General features: G+C 38.6%; 1 protein-coding gene across 11 annotated transcripts in view; it reads left to right on the top strand.

Annotated features, from left to right (window-relative positions):
• The window catches only part of CLASP1 (cytoplasmic linker associated protein 1), a 302,429-nt gene that overhangs the window by 122,253 nt on the left and 160,140 nt on the right, over window positions 1-20,036 (top strand). For all 11 annotated transcript variants that reach the window (XM_055380544.2, XM_055380547.2, XM_055380541.2 and 8 more), the window contains 2 exons: window positions 1,602-1,699; window positions 14,140-14,207. In XM_055380544.2, coding sequence (XP_055236519.1) covers window positions 1,602-1,699; window positions 14,140-14,207 — 166 coding nt within the window. The remainder of the gene's footprint in view (window positions 1-1,601; window positions 1,700-14,139; window positions 14,208-20,036) is intronic.

Genomic DNA, 20,036 nt, shown 5'->3' with positions numbered 1-20,036 from the left:
TATTTCAAATTGTAAATTTTTGTTTGTATTCCTGCTTCTTTTCTCTTCATTCTCCACTACCTTGATGTTGTACTCCCATCTTTGCTTACTGAGTTAAGCACAGTCTCCCCAACACCACCTGGCCTTGGTTCCATTTTATGTTTTAAAAATGTTTTTCTTCCTACCTTTTTATTTGCAGATTTTTTAACCTACAGAGAAAGTGAGTGTATTTACCAGTTAACATTTGTCACATTTCTTCTGTATCTCTGTGTACACACATACATACATATACAGACACATACTTTTTTCTTGAGCCATTTGTAAGTAACATGCAGATATAATGATTTTTTTTTTCTTTCTGAGACAGTCTTGCTCTGTTGCCCAGGCTGGAGTGCAGTGGCACGATCTCAGCTTGCTGCAAACTCCGCCTCCTGGGTTCAAGTGATTCTCCTGCCTCAGCCTCCTGAGTAGCTGGGATTACAGGTGCATGCGCCACCACGCCCGGCTAATTTTTTTGTATTTATAGTAGAGACAAGGTTTCACCATGTTGGCCAGGCTGGTCTCTAACTCCTGACCTCGTGATCTGCCCGCTTCGGTCACCCAAAGTGCTGGGATTATAGGCGTGAGCCACCGCGCCCGGCTTATGATGATATTTTTAACCCTAGACATATCAGTGTGTATCATTTAATAACAAAGATATTTTCTTATATTAACGCATGTCATTTTTCTCACCCTGGAAATTTAACATGGATACAGTGATGTGTAATATACAGTCCGTATTCAAATTTCCCCAGGTTAGAAGAAAAGTCTACCCTGTCTCTCACACCTTATTTCGTATTTCATGCTGCTTTGTTAGTTTCATCTGGTCTGGCCAGACCGGCGTACTTCCTCTTCCTGAAGCATGTGCCGTGCATGTCTGCTTTCGTGCCTTTGCACAGGCTGTGTCTTATTCGGAATTCGCTCATTCCATCTGGACCTGGTGAAATCCTGCTGTTTCAAGCACTTCGCAGTGGTTTCTTCCTCATACGGCATCCCTTGACATCCCCTAATGTGATTGCTCCCTTCTTTAAACCACAAGCTCTTTATGCTCTTGAATAATGTTTATTGCATCATGCCCTGTAATATAGACTTTTAGGACTTTAAAAAAATCTCCTTCTTAGGACTAGGGGCTTCTTGAGTATGGGACATCATATGGCCTGTACTTCCCATTTTTGTTGCTCATTAAGTATTTGTTTAATTGACTTAAATCCAGAGTGTTTTACATGGTATTTTATTTTTAGTATCATTTATTTATTTTTAGTGTTGTTTCTTAATTTGGAAAGATGGTCTGAAAATTCCAGTTTTCCAAAATTACCTTAAAGAATGGAAAGAACTAAGGATATGGACTTTGCCGTGTATATAGGGATGGGGGTCCCACAGTTTTACTACCGTTTGACATTGTATCAGCAAAGTGAAAACTGTCAAAACATGGCTTTCTCTAGACAAATGTATATAAGGATTGTATTCACAGTTGCACTGGTAAAATGGTGATAAATTGGGGTGGTATATGGCCTGTTGTGTCCCAGCAGGACTTGCTGGGGGATGACACAGAGCAGCTGTAAGATCTCTTCTTTTATATCTAGGTTCGAGATGCAGCAATAAACAGCTTAGTGGAAATTTACAGACATGTAGGAGAACGTGTGAGGGCAGATCTCAGTAAAAAAGGATTGCCACAGTCCCGGTGAGTGCAGATTTTTTCCTTTCTTCTGCTCTACCCACCACCCCCCTCCCTGCCCCCATTCTTTTCCAGTTAATATCTTGATTTGCAATACTTTTTCTGTTGTGGTTATTTTATTCAAAGAATATAAGGTTAGAGGGTAGTTGGAGATTTTATCCAGATCATACATCAGGGGTCCGCTCCCATTCCAATTCCTCAGAAATGAGAGTTTCTCACTCAGACAACTGGCCAGGTCCCATGCCACATACTGATTTTAACAGCAATTGGTATTGAAAAATTCAGCACTCTTACAGTTTTATGGTTCTATATCTATGATTCTGTATCTATATCTGTACAGACAGCACTTAACTATAGTAGGTGCTTAGAATATATTTGAATGAATGAAGCCATTCCAGAATGTTTGGATAAAAATTCATAAGTTATAATTTTGGAAATCATGTTTTAAATGTAACTTTCTGTTTTCATGTCATTCGCAATGTGTATAAGCCCATGCAAGGGGATCAGCATCTCATCAGACCCAAGACAACTGGAGTCCACAAATGTGACTTTGTTATAGTCCAGATTTTTAAAATAATGTAGTGATCAGATATGTATAATTTTAACTGTGATGGAGAAACTTAACACCAAATTAATTCCAAACTTTTACCCTGGGTCATTCCTTTAAGGGGGAAAGTAATGTTAAAATTCCAGACAGAACTGGAGTGGACTCACAGGGCAGCTTATCTGAGCCTGTCATTTTGTCCGTGGAAACCCCAGAGGCCTAGAAACATGAAGTGACTTTTGAGAGATTACACAGCTACTAAGAGAGAGAACCAAGTTCAAAACCCTGTTCTTCTGACTTGCCTTTTAATTTTCTCCATCCTGTTTCACAAAAGAGTTTATGGCATACTGGGCATCTGGAAATGGGATGGAATATTGAAATATACAGGAGTCAACTGTCTTGATGTCTCTAAGGCAAACACGACGGCAGTGGGCCCCAGACCCTCAAGTGGTGGCTCCACGGGCAGACAAGTGGACTGTGCTTCCTTGTGGTTGAGAGTCATGCCTGATCTGGAATTGCTCTCACCATCTGTGCACAGGATGATTAGATGGGAATAAAACTACTTTTCATGTTCTTTACAAAAGATAATCTGTGATAATAGTTGTTTTTGTTTTGTTTTGTTTTAAGTTCCTGTGTTTTGTGAACCTCAGCCTTCTGGTCTTTGAATATATGGTGAGAACACAGGAGGAAAAAGAACTCAATAGCAATACTAAACAATCTCTTAGGGAAAGTTGGAGGGCACAGATGAGCAGGGAAGGCATGATATCAAGGGAAGCGACTGTTTAATGACGAAGTCACCATGATTGTTGGGAAAACAGGTCTCGAGAGTGAAACCCTGCCCTGCTGCAGGGATGGCCTCATGCCATGCTGTGTAACTTGATGTGACCCCAGACCATGAATCCACCATTTTACACAGTTTCCATCTTAACAGGAGGCTTCCTCTATTTTTGGAGGGTAACCACAGCAAACTAGCAAATCAGGGGGAAATGACATGGTGAAACCGAGATCTAGAGAGGTGAGTGCAGGAAAGAGTTAATGCAGCTGGCCTGAGACTGCTTTCCTTAGAAAGGCCTGCTTACAGGCCTGGCCCCATGCTGGTGTCTAGAAATGTGGATTTGGGGAGGGCCCCCACCATTCCCAACAAGTGGAATAAGAGTGGCTCACTGTGTCAAACTGCACAGCACAATTTGGTTTATGCTGAATACCTGCTTTCCTTCTGGGAGTCTGGCATTTTGTTAAGTGCCAGGCAGAGGGTGTTTACATGACCAGCCCCCAGGAAAAACCCTGGGCACTGAGTCTCTAAGGAGCATTCCTGATAGAGAGCATCTCACTTGTGTTGTTACAACTCACTGCTGAGGGATTAAATGTGTCCTGTGTGACTCTACCAGGAGAGTCTCTAGGATGCTTGCCTGGTATCCTCTGGGTTTCACCCCATGCATCTTTCTCCTTTGCTGATTGTGCTTTGTATCCTTTTGCTATAAAAAATCACAGCTGTGACTATGATTGTGCTGAGTCCTGTGAGTCTTCCTAGTGAACCAGTAAGCCTGGGGGTGGTCCTGGAGATCCCCAACACAGTGGGACCTCAGAGGCCTGGATGCCAGAGCTGGAGTTAAAGCCACCTTGTCCAGCTTCTCAGTCACATGTTTCTCAGGTTCTTCACATGACCCGCTCCTTCTTCTCTTTAAAAAAAAAAAAAAAAAAAAATTAAAAAAGGTGCTACAAAAGAACTTGGGCCTCTGAATAGAAATGAGGGTTTCTGCTAGCTCACATTACCTAAAATCCTCCTGCAAATTCTCCAAAACGGAGAGGGTGTTCTTAGGGAAATGGAACCGCACCCTTCACGTCCATATTGTGACACTTTGGCATACACGAGTGCTTGGAGAACTATGCTGTTCTTTGAAAACCTTACTCTAGTGAGAGAAGCTGAAACTTCAAGTTTCCTTGCATTTACTACAAGACAAGTTACCTAAGATCTAGAACTCTGAGGGGCAGAGGCTCCAGTTACCACCTTTGTTTTTGTGCCCAAATGGAATGAGGCTTTTATGGTATCAGAGAACTTCAGTATCTGCTATATGTGGCTCCACGTGGGTGACTGAATTACTTGAATAGTCTAGACTTCTCTTACATCATTATAGATTTTTTAGGAATTTTGTGAGCATAGATTTTTCAACTTAGCAAGTTTCCATAGGACTATTACAATATTGTAAAATTTGCTTAATGCTTTCCAAAACTTGGATTTAGTTCTAAATTAAAAATGTCTTCATAAGGGTTTGTTCACCAAGAGAGTATGTTGAGAAGAATACGATTAATTATATCTCTAAGAAATACGTGGTGAGGAAAATGCCTTAGTGAGATCACCTAAATGACTTAAATAGCAAGAGTAGTAATCCCATTCAAGCAGCAATTTTCTTTGTCCATTTCGCAGTTGAGAAAAGAGACCTGTACAACCAGCTTCACTTTGGAGGAGCTGGAATTACGGATTAGGGCCATTTGTTGTTATTTCAGTCTTCTCTTCTCGTGGCCAAAATCGTATCGAGCCAGATAATAAAGTGGAGGTAGTTAACAAAATCTTCATGTTAGAGGGTCTCCCTGCTTACATGGGATCTCAGAGTAGTTGAGGCCCTAAAGGTATAGAATATTTGACCATTTAACATGGTTTTTACATGTATTATTATAGTTCATGTATATATGTTCAGAAAATAAATAACTTCTAGCCATCATAAGATATCATGTAGTTGTGTGATACCCTGTGAGGCATGCTTGACAACTTAATAAAATGTTAACTCTTTGTTACTTTCATACACTTTTAGCATATCTTGACATTCACTCTCATCCCATTGAGTCTTCTAGAAAATATTTTTAGTCAGTATCACATATTTTAGTTTGCAGAGTGTTGGGAAAAAGGTCACTGATGTTAAATTTCTTCTGGGATCATCATTTGGGAACCAAGCTTCTGAAAAGCAGTGGCTTTAAACCTGAAGATAATTTAACTTATAGACAGGGCTGAGACAAAGGTCACTTGATTCATTATAACTATTTGGTAACTTACATTGGGAACCTACTTTTTTTAAAAACAGATTTCATAATATTTACTCGTTTGCTATCTATTTTAAAATTTATAGACATTCATCAGGTTTTATTACTTAATGATTGTTTCGGAAAGGGAAAATTGGTACTTCAAAATTTTTAACTTGCTTGCTAAAGCTTTAGTGTTAAAGAGAACCCAAGGTGAAAGCAGATGATAAATTGCTTTGAGACATCAGTTATTTTTAATTTTATTTTTTGTCATAGTTATTTGTACACACAGAGATTCAACTAGATTTATAAGATACATTTTTGAACAGACAGTTCCTCACTCTTTCTGCCTTTTTCTGCTCCTCAGAGGCAAACGCTGTCAACTGTTTTTATTGATCCTTTTGTTATTTACTGTTCTAATAATTGGCAGGTATTGCTATTTAAAAACTTTTTGTCACTATAAGAATTATACTTTTCACTATGCAGGCTGAATTTCAGCTCTCTCTCTCTCTTTTTTTTTTTTTTTTTTTTGAGATGGAGTTTCGCTCTTGTTGCCCAGACTGGAGTGCAGTGGTGTGATCTCGGCTCACTGCAACCTCCACCTCCTGGGTTCAAGTGATTCTCCTGCCTCAGCCTCCCGAGTAGCTGGGATTGCTGGCATGCACCACCGTGCCTGGCTAATTTTGTATTTTTAGTAGAGACGGGGTTTCTCCATGTTGGTTAGGCTGATCTCGAACCCCCGACCTCAGGTGATCCACCCGCCTCGGCCTCCCAAAGTGCTGGGATTACAGGCATGAGCCACTGCCCCTGACTGCTCTCTTTTCTCTTAACCTCTCTCATATATACTTCCAGTCTCCTCATCTATCAAATAAAGTCATATTTTAATTTTGGTAAGGACAACATATAGTTCATATTATGATTATGAATGCTATTTACAGTTCACTATTAATATTTGGTAAACTATGATTACCTTTTTCTTACAACTTTTTGTTTTTCCTGGAGTTAATAACTGTTTTAGTTTCATTTGTATAGTTGTCTATATACTTACTGCATACTCATACTTTCTACTTGCTAACCTCTCTGCCAGTTGTGTAAGTCCGTGAAGCCTGTTCAACCTGAACTGGCTTCCTTCACTGCCTCTTGCAAACCCATCATCCTGACACCTCTTTGTCATCCTGGGTCTTTGCTTCACCTTTCTCGGCAGGTGCATCTGCTGTTTCTTGGAGACCAGGCCTTTTCTTTCTTGGTTCATTCATTCATTCATTCATTCGTCCATTTATTTAATTTTTAAAATTATTTTTATTTGTTGTTATTATTTTTTGAGGCAGGATCTCTCTCTGTTGCCCAGGCTGGAGTGCAATGACATGATCATTGCTCACTGCAGCCTTGACTTCCTGGGCTCAAGTAATCGTTCCATCTCGGCCTCCCAAGTAGCTGGGACTACAGGCGCATGCTAGCATGCGCGGGTAATTTCTGTATTTTTTATACAGATGGGGTTTTGCCATGTTGCCCAGGCTGGTCTCAGGCTGATTTTTTTTTGAATCACTAATTAAATCTCTCTACTTGTTAGGGGTCACTAATTCAATTTCTCTACTTGTTAGGGGTCTATTCAGATTTTCTGTTTCTTTTCAAATCAGTTTTGGTAGCTTGGGTCTCTGTAGGAATTTAGTCATTTTATCTTGGTTATCTAATTGTTGGCATATAATTGTTCATAGAATTCCCCTGTCATCCTTTTTATTTGTACATGTTTAGCAGTAATGCCTTCCCTTTCAAGGTTCTTATTTCATTAATTTGAGCCTTTGCTCTTCTGGTCAGTCTAGTTAAGGTTTGTCAGTTTTTGCCTTTTCAAAGAACTAACTTCTGGTTTCATTGATTTTTCTGTTTTCCCTGTTGTATATATTTTGCTTATTTCACTCTAATCTTTACTTTTGATTGGTTTGATGTACTTGTCTTTTTCCAGTTTTTTAAGATGGAAGGTTATTGCTTTGAGATCTTCTGTTTTAATGTAGACATCTACACCTATGAATTTCTAAGTACTGCTTTAGCTGTATTCCATAAGCTTTGATATGTTAATGTTTTTATTTATCTCAAAGTATTTTCTAATTCCTTTTTGTTTTCATTTTTGAGTTATTTGTTACTTAGGAGTGTTTGATTTCTACATTTGTTTCTCATTTCTTTTTGTTATTAATTTCTGCTTTTATCAAATTGTGGTTAGAGAACATAATTTGTATGGTTTCAGTCATTTGAAATCTTTTTTTTTAAGTTAAAAACATTTTTTTGAGGCAGAGTCTCACTCTTTTGTCCAGGCTGGAGTGCAGTAGTACAGTCTTGGCTCACTGCAACCTCTGCCTCCTGAGTTCAAGCAATTCTTGTGCCTCAGTCTCCCAAGTAGCTGGGATTACAGATGTATACCACCACACCTGGCTAATTTTTGTAATTTTAGTAGAGACGAGGTTTTGCCACATTGGCCAGGATGATCTCAAACTTCTGCCCTCGTGTGTTCCACCTGCTTCAGTGTCCCCAAGTGCTGAGATTACAGGTGTGGTCCACCGTGCCCGGCTTGAAATTTATTGAGGCTTATTTTTGTGGCCTGGCATGTGGACTCCTGGATAATGTTCCATGTACACTTCAAAAGAATCTGTAAGGCAGGCCCAGTGGCTCATGCCTGTAATCCCATCCCTTTGGGAGGCCGAGACAGAAGGATTGCTTGAGCCCAGGAGTGCAAGACCAGCCTGGGCAACATGAGACCCCGTTTCTACAAAAAAATTAAAAAATTAGTTGGGTGTGGTAGCGTGTGCCTGTGGTCCTAGCTACATGAGACGCTGAGGCAGGAGAATCTCTTCAGCTTGGGAGGTTGAGGTTGCAGTGAGCTGAGATCGTGCCACCGCACTTCAGCTTGAGTGACAGAGAGAGACCCTGTCTCTAAAAAGAAGAATCTGTATTCTAATTGTTTGTTTGAATGTCTTATAGATGTTTGTTCTAGTTGGATTATAGTGTCATTGAAGTCTTATTTTCTGGTTGATCCTCTTTCTGGTTTTTAAAATCCATTAAGGAATGTACATATTGAAGTTTCCAGTTAATACTGTTGAATTATCTATTTCTCTCTTCAGTTGTCACTTTTTGCTTCCTGTATTTTGGGCTCTGTTCTTAGGTGCATATATATTTATAATTGTTATGATCCCCTGAGCATTGACTCTTTTACTATTGTAAAATGTCTTTCTTTGTGCACAGAGAGAAGTTTTGTCTTAAGGTCTGTGTTACTTGTTATCACTATAACCATTCTGGCTCTCTTTTGTGTACTGTTTGCATGAAATATCTTTTTCCATCCTTTACTTTTCAATCACTTTGTGACTTTGAATCTTAAGTGTCTCTTAGACTGGGTGTGGTGGCATGTACCCCCAGTCCCAGCTACTGGGGAAGCTGAGGCAGGAGGATGACTTAAGCTCTAGTTCAGCCTTGGCAACCTAGTGAAACCCCATCTTTTATAAAAAAAATAAATACAATGAGTCTCTTGTAGACACTTTAAAGTTGAGTCTTAATTGTTTATGCAGTCTGACTTTTTTTAACTTTCCGTTGGAGTGTTTAATCTATTTATATTTAATGTAGTACTGGTAAGGTAGAATTTATGTCTGCAGGTATGCTATTTATGTTCTATATGTCATAACTTGTTTCTTTGTTCCTCTGTTACTGCGTTATTTTGTGTTAAATAGGTGTTTTCTAGTGTACTACTATAACTTGCTGTTTATTTTAGTTTTTTGGGGGGAATTCGCAGTTGCTCTGGGGCTTGCAATTAACATCTTAACTTTAAACAGTCTAGTTTAAATTGATACTATGTAATTTCAGTATTAAAAACTTCTACTTAGCTCTGTTTTCTTCTTTTTTTTGCTATTGTCATGCAAATTACATCTTTATACATTATAAGCCCACCAGTGCATATAGTTCTATAATTATTGCTTTATGCAGTTTCTTTTTAAGTTATGTAGGACAATAAAAGAGCTAAGAACAAAAAATACTTTTATACTATATTTTATATTTACCTATGTAGTTATTTTTACTTTTTTTTTATTTCTTCATGTGGATTTGAGCTGTTGTACAGTGTCCTTTCATTTCAACCCAAAGGACTGTTGTTTTTCATTTATCTGGTAATATCTTAAGTTCTCTTTTGTTTTTGGTGAATAGTTTTGTTACATACAGAATTCTTTGTTGATTGTCTTTTTTAATTTCAGAACTTTGAATATATTATCTATTCCCACCCTGCTGCACTCTGGCTTTCATGGTTTCTCATGAGAAATCAGATATTGACCTTTTTGAGGATCCCTTGTGCACAATGAGTGGGTTCTCCATTGTTGCTTTGAAGATTTTCTCTTTGTCTTCTCTTGTGACAGTTTGGTTATTGTGTCTAGATTTGGATCTCTTTAAGTTTATCCTGTTTGGAGTAGCTTGTTAAATATATAGATTGTTTTATATCAAATTTGTGAAGTTTTTAGCCATTATTCTTCATATATCTTTTTTTGATAATTTTTCAAGGTGGTAGATGCCTGAGGCAACGATAACAACTAGGGCAAAGTATCTGACCCAAAAAGTCCTTTGAAAAGTACCGTATCTCCTTTTCTTTTTTCTGTTTTCCTGGGACTTCTGTTATGTGACTATGCTGGTACATTGGTTTTGTAAGATGATCTCTTAGACTCTGTTCATTGTTTTTGTTTGCTTCTGTTACTTAGATAGGATATGGTATCATTTGACTGATCTTCAAATTTGTTGATTCCTTCTTGTCTCAGCTCAAATCTGTTGTTGAACTCCTCCTGGTGAATTTTTAATTTCAGTTATTGTATTTTTCATCTCCAGAATTTCTGTATGGTTCTTTTAAATATATTCTTTCTGTTTGTTGTTTTTCTCTATTTGGTGAGACATTGTTCTTACACTTTAATTCTTCAGAAATAGTTTTCTTTAGATCTTTCAACATATTTGTATTAGTTGACTTGAAGTCTTCATTGAGTTAAGGCAATGTATAGGTTTCCTTAAACATAGTTTTTGTTGACTGATTTTTATTTCCTTTGTATGGGCCGTATTTTCTTGTTTCTTTGTCTCATCATTTGTTGTTGAAACTGGACACATTAAATAATATATTGTGGCAACTCAGGAAATCGTATTCTTTCCCCTCCCCAGATTTTTTGTTGTTGCTGTTTATTGTTTTTGTTGCTTATTTTGGTCTAGTGACTTTCCCGAAAGAATTCCTTAAAGTCTTTGTTCTTTGTTGTATGTTGCCACTGAATTCTCTGGTTGGTTAGCTTAGCGGTTAGCTAATGATTGAACAGAGATTTCCTTAAACGTGTTGAACCAGTAAGTCTCCCAGCCTCTACTGACTGGCTCTGTGTTTTGGGGGCATGCTTTCAGTGCTCTGAAAGGTGTTTTGCACCTCTGTCTTCCTTTTTACTTCCTGCTTGTTCAGAGTGTCAAAGTCAGCCAGTGGGGACATTAGAGGCTTCAGGGGTCTTTCCTGGGCCTGTGCATGTGCACAGCCTTGCACATATACGTGACCTCCCAGGTTCCCAGGAGTATGTCAGTGTTTTCAAAGTTTGCTGTGGACATCTCAATTTCTACCCCCCCTTCCCCCCCGCCCCCCTTTTTTTTCCTATTTTTGGTCAGCTTCTTTGCCCCAGTTGTTATTTCTGTCTTGGGTATCCGCCATGTTGAACAGTTGTCACTGGTTAGTTTTGATCATCGCCTCAGGGAAAAGGCCTCTAACATTGAACAAGCTCTAAGTCAGGTCAGATAAAGACATTCCCTGCAATTGGGCTTGCAGGGATGTGCCAGATAGGTGGAATGATAGTTCTTTGGGAATGGGGACTTTTAAGGAGCTCCAGACTTGGAAGCTTCAGCTCTTTCTAGTGGCTGCCAGGCTGCTGGTTTTCACACTTGCCATGATGGTAAGTTGATTTGGACGGTTTTTGCCAATGTTTTCTTTGCTTCTTTGAAGCAGATTTTCAAAGGTCCTTATTCTGCCATTTTAAAGTGCTACTCTCCTGTTTTATGATCACAATATTTTCTCTTATCTCTTTGGAAGCACTAATGACATTTTTAAAAAAACTTTTTCTTTCTCTTTAAAATCTCTTCTGTCCTCCAAGTTTGGATTTTTAAGTATGTGTTTATATTGATTTCTCTTTTTCATGCTAAAAGCTCTGAGTATATGGATGCAGCTTATTGACTGAGATTGCTGTGATTAAGTATTTGCTTCCAGGAAATTATTTAAAATTTATATATAAAATTTTCTAGGAAGGAACTAATTTGAACTAAATCTTATAGTAAAATAAATTCTAATTGGATTGAAGAGTTTAATATGGAAATTTAAATTCAGAAAAAATAGAGGAAGATGGTGGTTGTCAAACCAGTAAAGAAATTTATTTTAAATGGAAATCCAGAGATTTAAAATAAAACAATTTAGTGGCTTCAGAGGGTAATCATTAGTTATGTATTCAATGTCTTTGAATATATAAAACTCATCCTTTTAGATTTGTGTGAATCAGTAGGTCCCAAGAGAGACATTTTATATTTTTGTGCTCAGAGCTAGCAAACAAAAACCAGTCCTTTCATTCCTAAGGATGCTTTGTTGGTGTTAGACTGTCTCTTTAGGTGGTAACCTTGATAGGAGCTGTTGTAGCAGCATTAATGAGCAGAGAATGAGGGAGCTAGTGAGACAGGAGAGTAAAAGTGGAGGGAATTCTGAATTAAGATGGACATACTAGTAATAGTTATGTTTATAGTGTTCTCATACCTAGTTGTTCAGGCTTGCCAGGTCGTGGGTAATGTGACCACAGTGAGAATGCCTCACCACTGAGAAAGAATCTGCAGACTCGTACACAATTACCATTTAGAATGGTGAATACTCTCCCAGGAATGAAAGAAATACTTGCCCTCTTCCAGTAATTTCAGGAACAGCCAGACTAGAGGTATACCTTGGCTCCAACTTGCAGACTTGCAGACATGCTCACATCAGAGGGTGTGGTTGTGACACAATCAAGTAGTGCCTTAGTGAGGGCATGCCCTGGCAACCGGTGTCATGATATTATTTATGAGTTTGTCAAGCCATTGGAGATCTTTGTTACTTTTAAAAAGGGAAAATAATGGAAACATCATAAGAAACACAGTCATGTAAGGCATCTTTCCAGTTCTTTAGTAACTGCTGGATTTGAAAGTGAGTTATAGTTTTATTCATATCTGGTCCTGAGGTGGCAATTGGAGTTTTATTCAGTGCCAGCTTTAACGAATGGGTAGTGGCTGCCTGGAATAGTTTTGCGAAGGATTCTGAGGGAACATCTGGGCTTGGTGGAAAGATGGCTTGAAAAGATTGTTGGTGTCTCCTATGGAATGGGGGGAGGCAGTGCATCAGGCTGGTTCATCCCCCTCATTTGCTGATGTGTAATTTTGTCCTCTCTGTTACTTAGAGCATAAGCTCCAGAGGGTAAGAACTCACTAGCTCCGTGTTGGGCACATAATGGGCACTTAAGTATTTTTGAGTGAATGAACAAATGAACTAACACCAGAGCTTGTGTGAATACCTACAGTTTTCCAGAGTGAGGAGTTAGGTTCCAGCTGTCTAACGTAGTGATGTAACTCTTCTGAGTGAGTGTCTGCATGGCATACATAGTGTTTGGTACAAATACCAAAAGAATATAGCTCACATCTCTACCCCTGAGGAGCTTCCATTCGCTTGAGAAGAAAAGGCAAACATATTTGAAATGATGAGAGCTGGCAGGATAGGATGGTGTGTTAAAAAGCATTTAAAATGTCCCTAAAATTGAATGCACAGATACATTGCTTTGGAATCTCAACACTTACTCCAATATACCTGTGAGAAAGCCTCTTTTTTCTTTCTTTTTTTTTTTTTGAGATGGAGTTTCGCTCTTGTTGCCCAGGCTGGAGTGCAGTGGCACGGTCTCGGCTCATTGCAGCCTCTGTCTCCCGGGTTCAAGCAATTCTCCTGCCTCAGCCTCCCTAGTAGCTGGGATTACAGGCACCCACCACCACACCCAGCTAATTTTTTGTATTTTTAGTAGAGATGGGATTTCACTATGTTGGCCAGGCTGGTCAACCTGACCAGGCTCCTGACCTCAGGCAATCCACCTGCTTCAGCCTCCCAAAGTGCTGGGATTACAATAATGAGCCACCATGCCCGGCTCAAGAAAGCCTCTTTTTTCTTAACTTTTTCTACTAATTATGATTGCATTCTCCCACCTTTTCCTTTCATTTTTGGTGTCACTAGGATGGAATATTTAGACTGGTTAAGGAATTTTGCTTTAATTTAAATGCCAAGGTGAAATGATCCATTAATAGAAAATAAATGTAATACGGATTTTTTTTAAGCTGAAGATTATCCAGTCACAGCATTTGTTTCTAGAGAAATCATTTATAGCATTTTTGGATTAAGCATGAATCACAGCAATAAGCACAAGCCTTTGTAACGTACTATTAGTGCATTTTGAAAAGCTCCATCCCAAGTAATTGATAGTCTGCGCTAAGAAAGAGAGGAGAAACACACACTTCTCATAAGATACACATTTTGTGTAGAGTAGTCAGTAATGTCAGAGAGCAGGGGCTCTGGATTACTACTCGCAGGGCTAGAATCTCCACCCCACACCTGTGTCACCTCAAGGAGATTAAATGAGATCTTTCAGATAGACTTCTAGGCCCATTCTTTACCCATAGTAAGTGCTCAGTTATTGTTGGCTATTGTTAATGTTATTGATTGAGTCACTGTTTTGTTACTAGGTGGGTCTGTACCATTGTTTTTTTTGATGGGGGGTGGGGATCAACTTCACATTAGCATTTTAATATAATTGGCTATGAGCAGTGATGGTTAATAGTTTGTTTACATTTTTCTTTCATACAGGTTGAATGTAATTTTTACAAAATTTGATGAAGTCCAGAAATCTGGAAACATGATACAGTCTGCAAATGGTGAGTAGAAAAAGCAATCCCTACTTTTGCTTTTTCAGTTTTACATTTGCATCATTTATGTTATATGTGAAGAGCTGAATTAGGTAATTTAGTAAGAGTTTCTAAGTCTTAAAACTTAACCTCCATTCACCCAGTTTTCCAGGCCAGAAACAATGCAGTGAATCATCACTGACTTTCTTTCATAACCTGTATTGAATTTATTAACGAATCCTGTTGGCTTTACTTTTAAAACTGCATCCTGAATCCCAGGAACTCTCATCATCACTGCTGCTGCCTTCATAGCGCAAGCTGTCATGGTATTTTACCTGGGCTCTTGTGTTTCCCTCCTAAACAGTATCTTTTCTTCTACTGTTTCCCCATGCCTAAAGTCTGTTTTTCATATAGCAACCAGAGTAATCCTTTCAGAATACAAGTCAGGTGGTGTTAATCTTCTTCATAATCCTCCAAAGACTTCCCATCACACCCAGGCTACAATTCACCAACTCACCATGGCCCACTGGGCCTTGCGTGATCTGGCACCCACCACCATTCTGATGTCATTTGAATTGTTCTTTGTGAAATTTCTCTTTGCTCTAGCCACATTTGACCTCCTTGCTAATTTTGAACATTCTGAGCATCTCCTGCTTCAGGACCTCTGTGCTTGTAATTCCTTCTGCCTGAAGTATATGCCCTGTGGGTATCATTATGGCCTCCTCCCTCCTCCCTCATACAGTATCTCACTTCATACAGTATCACTGCATTACTGAGGCCACCAGAATAGCATGTCCAGGGTTCTGAGGGAACGCTCTGTGCCCTCACCCTGTTTGAGTTTTCTTCGCATGTATCACTAGAAAAATATGTGTTTACTCATGAGCGCAGGACCTTTACTTTATTCCCTTTATTGTTCTTTATTTTTTTTTCTCAATGAGCATAAATTCAACACCTTGAAGAGTCCCTGGCTTGTGATAGGTGTGCAGTAAGTATTGTTGAATAAATAAAGTAATGATTTTGATGTCAATTGTAATCTATTGTTGCCAGGTCCTGTATTCCTTTCACTATACTTTGTGATGATATTTGAGAACTAGTGGGTAATTCTTGTGATTCCAGAAGGAGAGGAAAAGACAAGAGTGAATTACTCCTGTATGAAGGAAAAAATATCAAAAAGTTAATTGCTGAGAAAAACTTTTTCTAACTCTGGATACCTCACTGTATCATAGCTAAGCTATTTTAGAATTTTTAGGTATCTTAGATTACAACCAGTACTGAATTCATTAATCCTGTTGGATTAACTTTTAAAACTGCACCCCGAATCCCAGTAATTCTCCTCATCACTACTACTGTCTTCCTAGTACAAGCCTTCACATTTTGAATATCTTGAGATTGTAAAGAGAAGTCTGAGCGCTTTTCCTCAAAGTAACTTGATACATAAGGGCAGAGCAGGTAATAGCATGCAAGTCTTTTGGCTCACACTCTGCTGTGTACCTATTATTATTCCAAAGGAATTTTTCTTTGAACAGCATGTTTCCTATATAAAATACCTAAAGTGATCTAAAAATGCTTTCATTAATCCTCCTTATTTCTTTTTCATAGATTGTAAGAAATAATAGAAAATTGATATCATAATTCAGCTATTACCATCAAAAATCATTTTCGCTACATTTTCTTAGTTCATTTTCCTATAACTGTATAATTTGTATATAATTTTAACTATGGTGTAATTTTCTCTCCTTTACCCTGTACTTTAGCGTACATACTTTTAACTTTTAAAAACATATCATTGGCAGAGCTGGGGCCAGAATTCTGGCATCTGAGTGGTGCACTCGTGATGAGTGGGGTTGCTGGGTGTCCACAGGCAGGTCTTCACAGGCAGTTAGTTGCTGGACATGTGGCTTTTACTTTTGTGTGGGTGTATTTGTGTCATTTGTGTGGTTTCTCAGTTTAAAAATTGTTGGCACTAGGACAGAACATGCTGTGCAAGTAAGTAAAAGCAGTGGCAGGAAGTTGAGTTTGTGCTTCATAAGCCAGTATGACAGCTATGAAACAGAATCTCATTATAGTGCTGGCATTGGGGAGAAAGACTGCATCCACACTGGGGATCTTGCCTAAAAGAGTGTGTACATATACCCTATGGGATCCAGTGATGTGACAAATAGGATTTCACCCTCAGGAATGCCAAAACTGTGTGGCATTGGATGTATCACAAGCAGCATTTTATTCTAAATGGCTAGGTATAAATATTGCCCCCAAATTCCCTTTATGTGTGTGTGCACGTGCACACACATAGGTGTAGGGTTGAGGATGGAAACAGTTCTTTTAAACATCTATGCTAAAAATAGCAAATGGTAAGGAAGCCTTAACAAAATTTCTTGGAGGCCGATAATTTCAGCTTTTTGCTTTGTATATGTAGTATTACTGTTTTAATTGTTAGAGCCAAAATGTTGAAGGAAACTAAGTAATATATAGCCATATGTATAAAATTTTAGAATTTCTAACCTAAATGATTTTCATCTCTTTACAGTAACTTTGAGAGACCAGTAAAATGTTCAATTGCTGTCAAAAAACAAACCACCTGATTTCCTTCATTGAACATTTAGATGGCATAGAGAAACTGCAGTAGTGATGGAATAAAACCTGTCTCCCTCTTTATCTAATTTTCTCTTTCTTTTCTTTTCTTTCTTTCACCTTTTCTCCTCCTCCTTCTTTTTCTCTTTTCTTCTTCCTTCCTTCCCTCCTTCCTTCCCTCTTTTCTTTTCTCTTTTCTTTTCTTTTCTCTCTCTCTTTCTTTTTCTTTCTTTCTTTATTTCCTTCTTTCTCTTCCTCTCTTTCTCTGTCTCTCTCTCTCTCTCTCTCCCCCCCACATCCTCCTCCTTCATGTTTTTTTTTAAACACAACTCCCAGTGTAATTCTTTGATCTCTTTTGAACTTCAAACCTTTGACTGTTCAGTTTTCTCTAGATCCATTCATCCTCTGCTTTCTCCATTTCATACCTTATACAGCTTAGATTACAACCTTTCTGAACTTATTAGTTGTAGGAGTTTTTGTAGCCTCTGTGGGGTTTTCTACATATACAGTCTTGTCATCTGCAAATAGGAACAGTTTTATCTCTTTCAGATATGTATGCTTTTAATTTCTTTTTCTTGCCTTATTGCACTGGCTAGAACTTCCAGTACTGTGTAAGATAAGAGTGGTGAGACAAGACATCCTTGTCTGCTTCCTATCCTAGGTGCTAAGTATGGTATTAGCTGTAGGATTTTTGTAGATGTTCTTTATCAAAATGAGGTAGTTTTCTATTTGCTTCTGTTTATCTTATCTTTTTTTTTTTTTTTTTTCCAGAGCAGGAATAGAAGTTTATTTAAAAAGGCCTTAGAATAGGAAAGAAAGGAAGGTGTGCTTGGGAGAGACCCAGGTGGGCACATGAAGGTTAAAGAAAGAAAGTCAAATGCCCTTATCTGAGTTTTTATCAGAAATAGGTGTTAGGCCTTTTGTGAAGTTATCAGTATATTTTAAAAATTGAGATACATTCTCCTTCTAGTTGCCGTTCATTTAAAAATTAAAAATTGAGATTATATATAATTTACCTACTGGTGTTTCACTTTTTAAAGTGAATGCTTTAGTGTTTTTTTTTTTGAATATTCACAAAGTGTGCAACTATTACCACTATTTAAATCTAAAATACTTCATCACCCTCACGTCCCATTCCCATTAGCACTTACTCCCTATTCCCCTCTCCCTCCAGTTTCTGGCATCCTATTTTCTGTCTTTATGGATTTGCCTATTCAGGACATTTTGTATAATTGGAATCATACAATATTTGACTTTTGTGTCTGGTGTCTTTCACTTAGCATAATGTTTTCAAGGTTCATCCATAATGTAGCATGTATCAGAAGTTCATTTCTTTTTATGGCTGAACAAGATTCCATTGTGTGATTAGATTGCATTTTCTTTATCCGTCTGTTGATGGACGTTTGGGGTTGTTCCACTTTTTGGCCATTGTGAAGAATGATTCTTTGAACATTGATGTAAAAGATTTCATGTGGATATGTATTTTCATTTCTGTTGGCTGTATACCTTGCAGTAGAATTGCTGGGTTGTACGTTTAACTTTTTGAGTAACTGCTCAAACACAGTAAACACACAGTTTTCCAGTTTTGCAGCAGTATTTTATGTTCTTACCAGCAACCTATAAGAGTTTCCACTTTCTCCACATCCTCGCCAACAGTTGTCATTGTCTGTCTTTTTCATTATAGTCACCATAGTGGGTGTAAAGTGGTATCTCATTGTGGTATTGATTTGCTTTACCTTGATGAGTAATGGTATTGAACATCTTTTTCATGGGCTTATTAACCCTTTAAATACCTTGCTTGGAGAAATGTCTATTCAAATAAATCTTTTGCCCATTTTCTAAAGGAGTTAATTGCCTATTTATTGTTGAGTTTTAAGAGGTCTTTAGATGTGCTACATACCAGACTCTTACCAGATGTGATTTATTTGCAAATATTTTCTCCCATTCTGTGGGTTTTCTTTTCACTTTCTTGATAGTGTCACTTGAGATATAAATTGTTAAATTTTGATGAAGTCCAATTTATCTGTTTATTTTTTCTTTTGTCATACCTAAGAAACTATTGCCTATATTTGGCCAGGTGCAGTGGCTCACACATGTAATCTCAGCACTTTGGGAGATCGAGACAGGCAGATTATCTGAGGTTAGGAGTTTGAGACCAGCCTGGCCAATATGGTGAAACTCCATCTCTACAAAAATACAAAAATTAGCCAGGTGTGGTGGGGCACCCCTGTAGTCCCAGCTGCGGGGGTGGTGGGGTGGCCCTGAGGTGGGAGGATCGCTTGAACTTGGGAGGCGGAGGTTTCAGTGAGCTGAGATTGTACCACTGCGCTCCAGCCTGGTTGTGAGACTCCGTCTCAGAAAAAAGAAAAAAAAAAAGAAGAAAAAGAAACTATTACCTATTTTACCACAGTAAAAAGAAAGAAAAGAGGCCAGGCATGGTGGTTCATGCCTGTAATCCTAGCACTTTGGGAGGCTGAGGCAGGCAGATTGCCTGAGCTCAGGAGTTCCAGACCAGCCTGGGCAACACGGTGAAATTTTTGTCTCTGCTAAAATACAAAAAATTAGCTGGGCGTGGCGGCGTGCGCCTGTAATCCCAGCACTTTGGGAGGCCAAGGCGGGCGGATCACGAGGTCGGGAGATTGAGACCATCCTGGCTAACATGGTGAAACCCCATCTCTACTAAAAATACAAAAAATTAGCTGGGCCCGGGCGTGGTGGTGGGCGCCTGTAGTCCTAGCTATTCGGGAGGCTGGGGCAGGAGAATCGCTTGAACCTGGGAGGTGGAGGTTGCCTTGAGCAGACATTGTGTCACTGCACTCCAGCCTGGGTGACAGAGCAAGACTCCATCTAAAAAAAGAAAGAAAGAAAGAAAGAAAAGCAGGGTCTGACCTCCTCCTAGTTTCTTCCTGCTTTTTGGGCTGCACCTTCTTGGCTTCCTTTATCTAATGTCTACTAATTAGCCATTAAATTCTTAAAGCTTAATTCTAGGCCTTTTCCTTTCTCAGGCAGTGCTTTTTCCCTGGTTACACACATCCATGGCTATAATTTTATTTATTAGCTATATCACATTTTTTTCATAAATGTTTGTCTCCCATACAGATCTTGGTACAGGATTGGAACTGTATGTGAAACAGCTGCCTGTCTGACATTTCCTCTTGTATTTGAAACATGTATCTAAAACCAAATTTATATTCTACTTCTGGCTGAAAGACAAAACACAAAACAATAAATATTGCTCCACCCTAAGTGTTTTCTATACTCCTTATAAGCGTGATTGCTCCATTATTC

This window comes from Gorilla gorilla, chromosome 11 (assembly GCF_029281585.2).
Source record: "Gorilla gorilla gorilla isolate KB3781 chromosome 11, NHGRI_mGorGor1-v2.1_pri, whole genome shotgun sequence".
Classification (NCBI taxonomy): Eukaryota; Metazoa; Chordata; class Mammalia; order Primates; family Hominidae; genus Gorilla; species Gorilla gorilla.
Note: the sequence above shows the minus strand (reverse complement) of the source record. Positions and strands in the feature narration are given on the sequence as shown.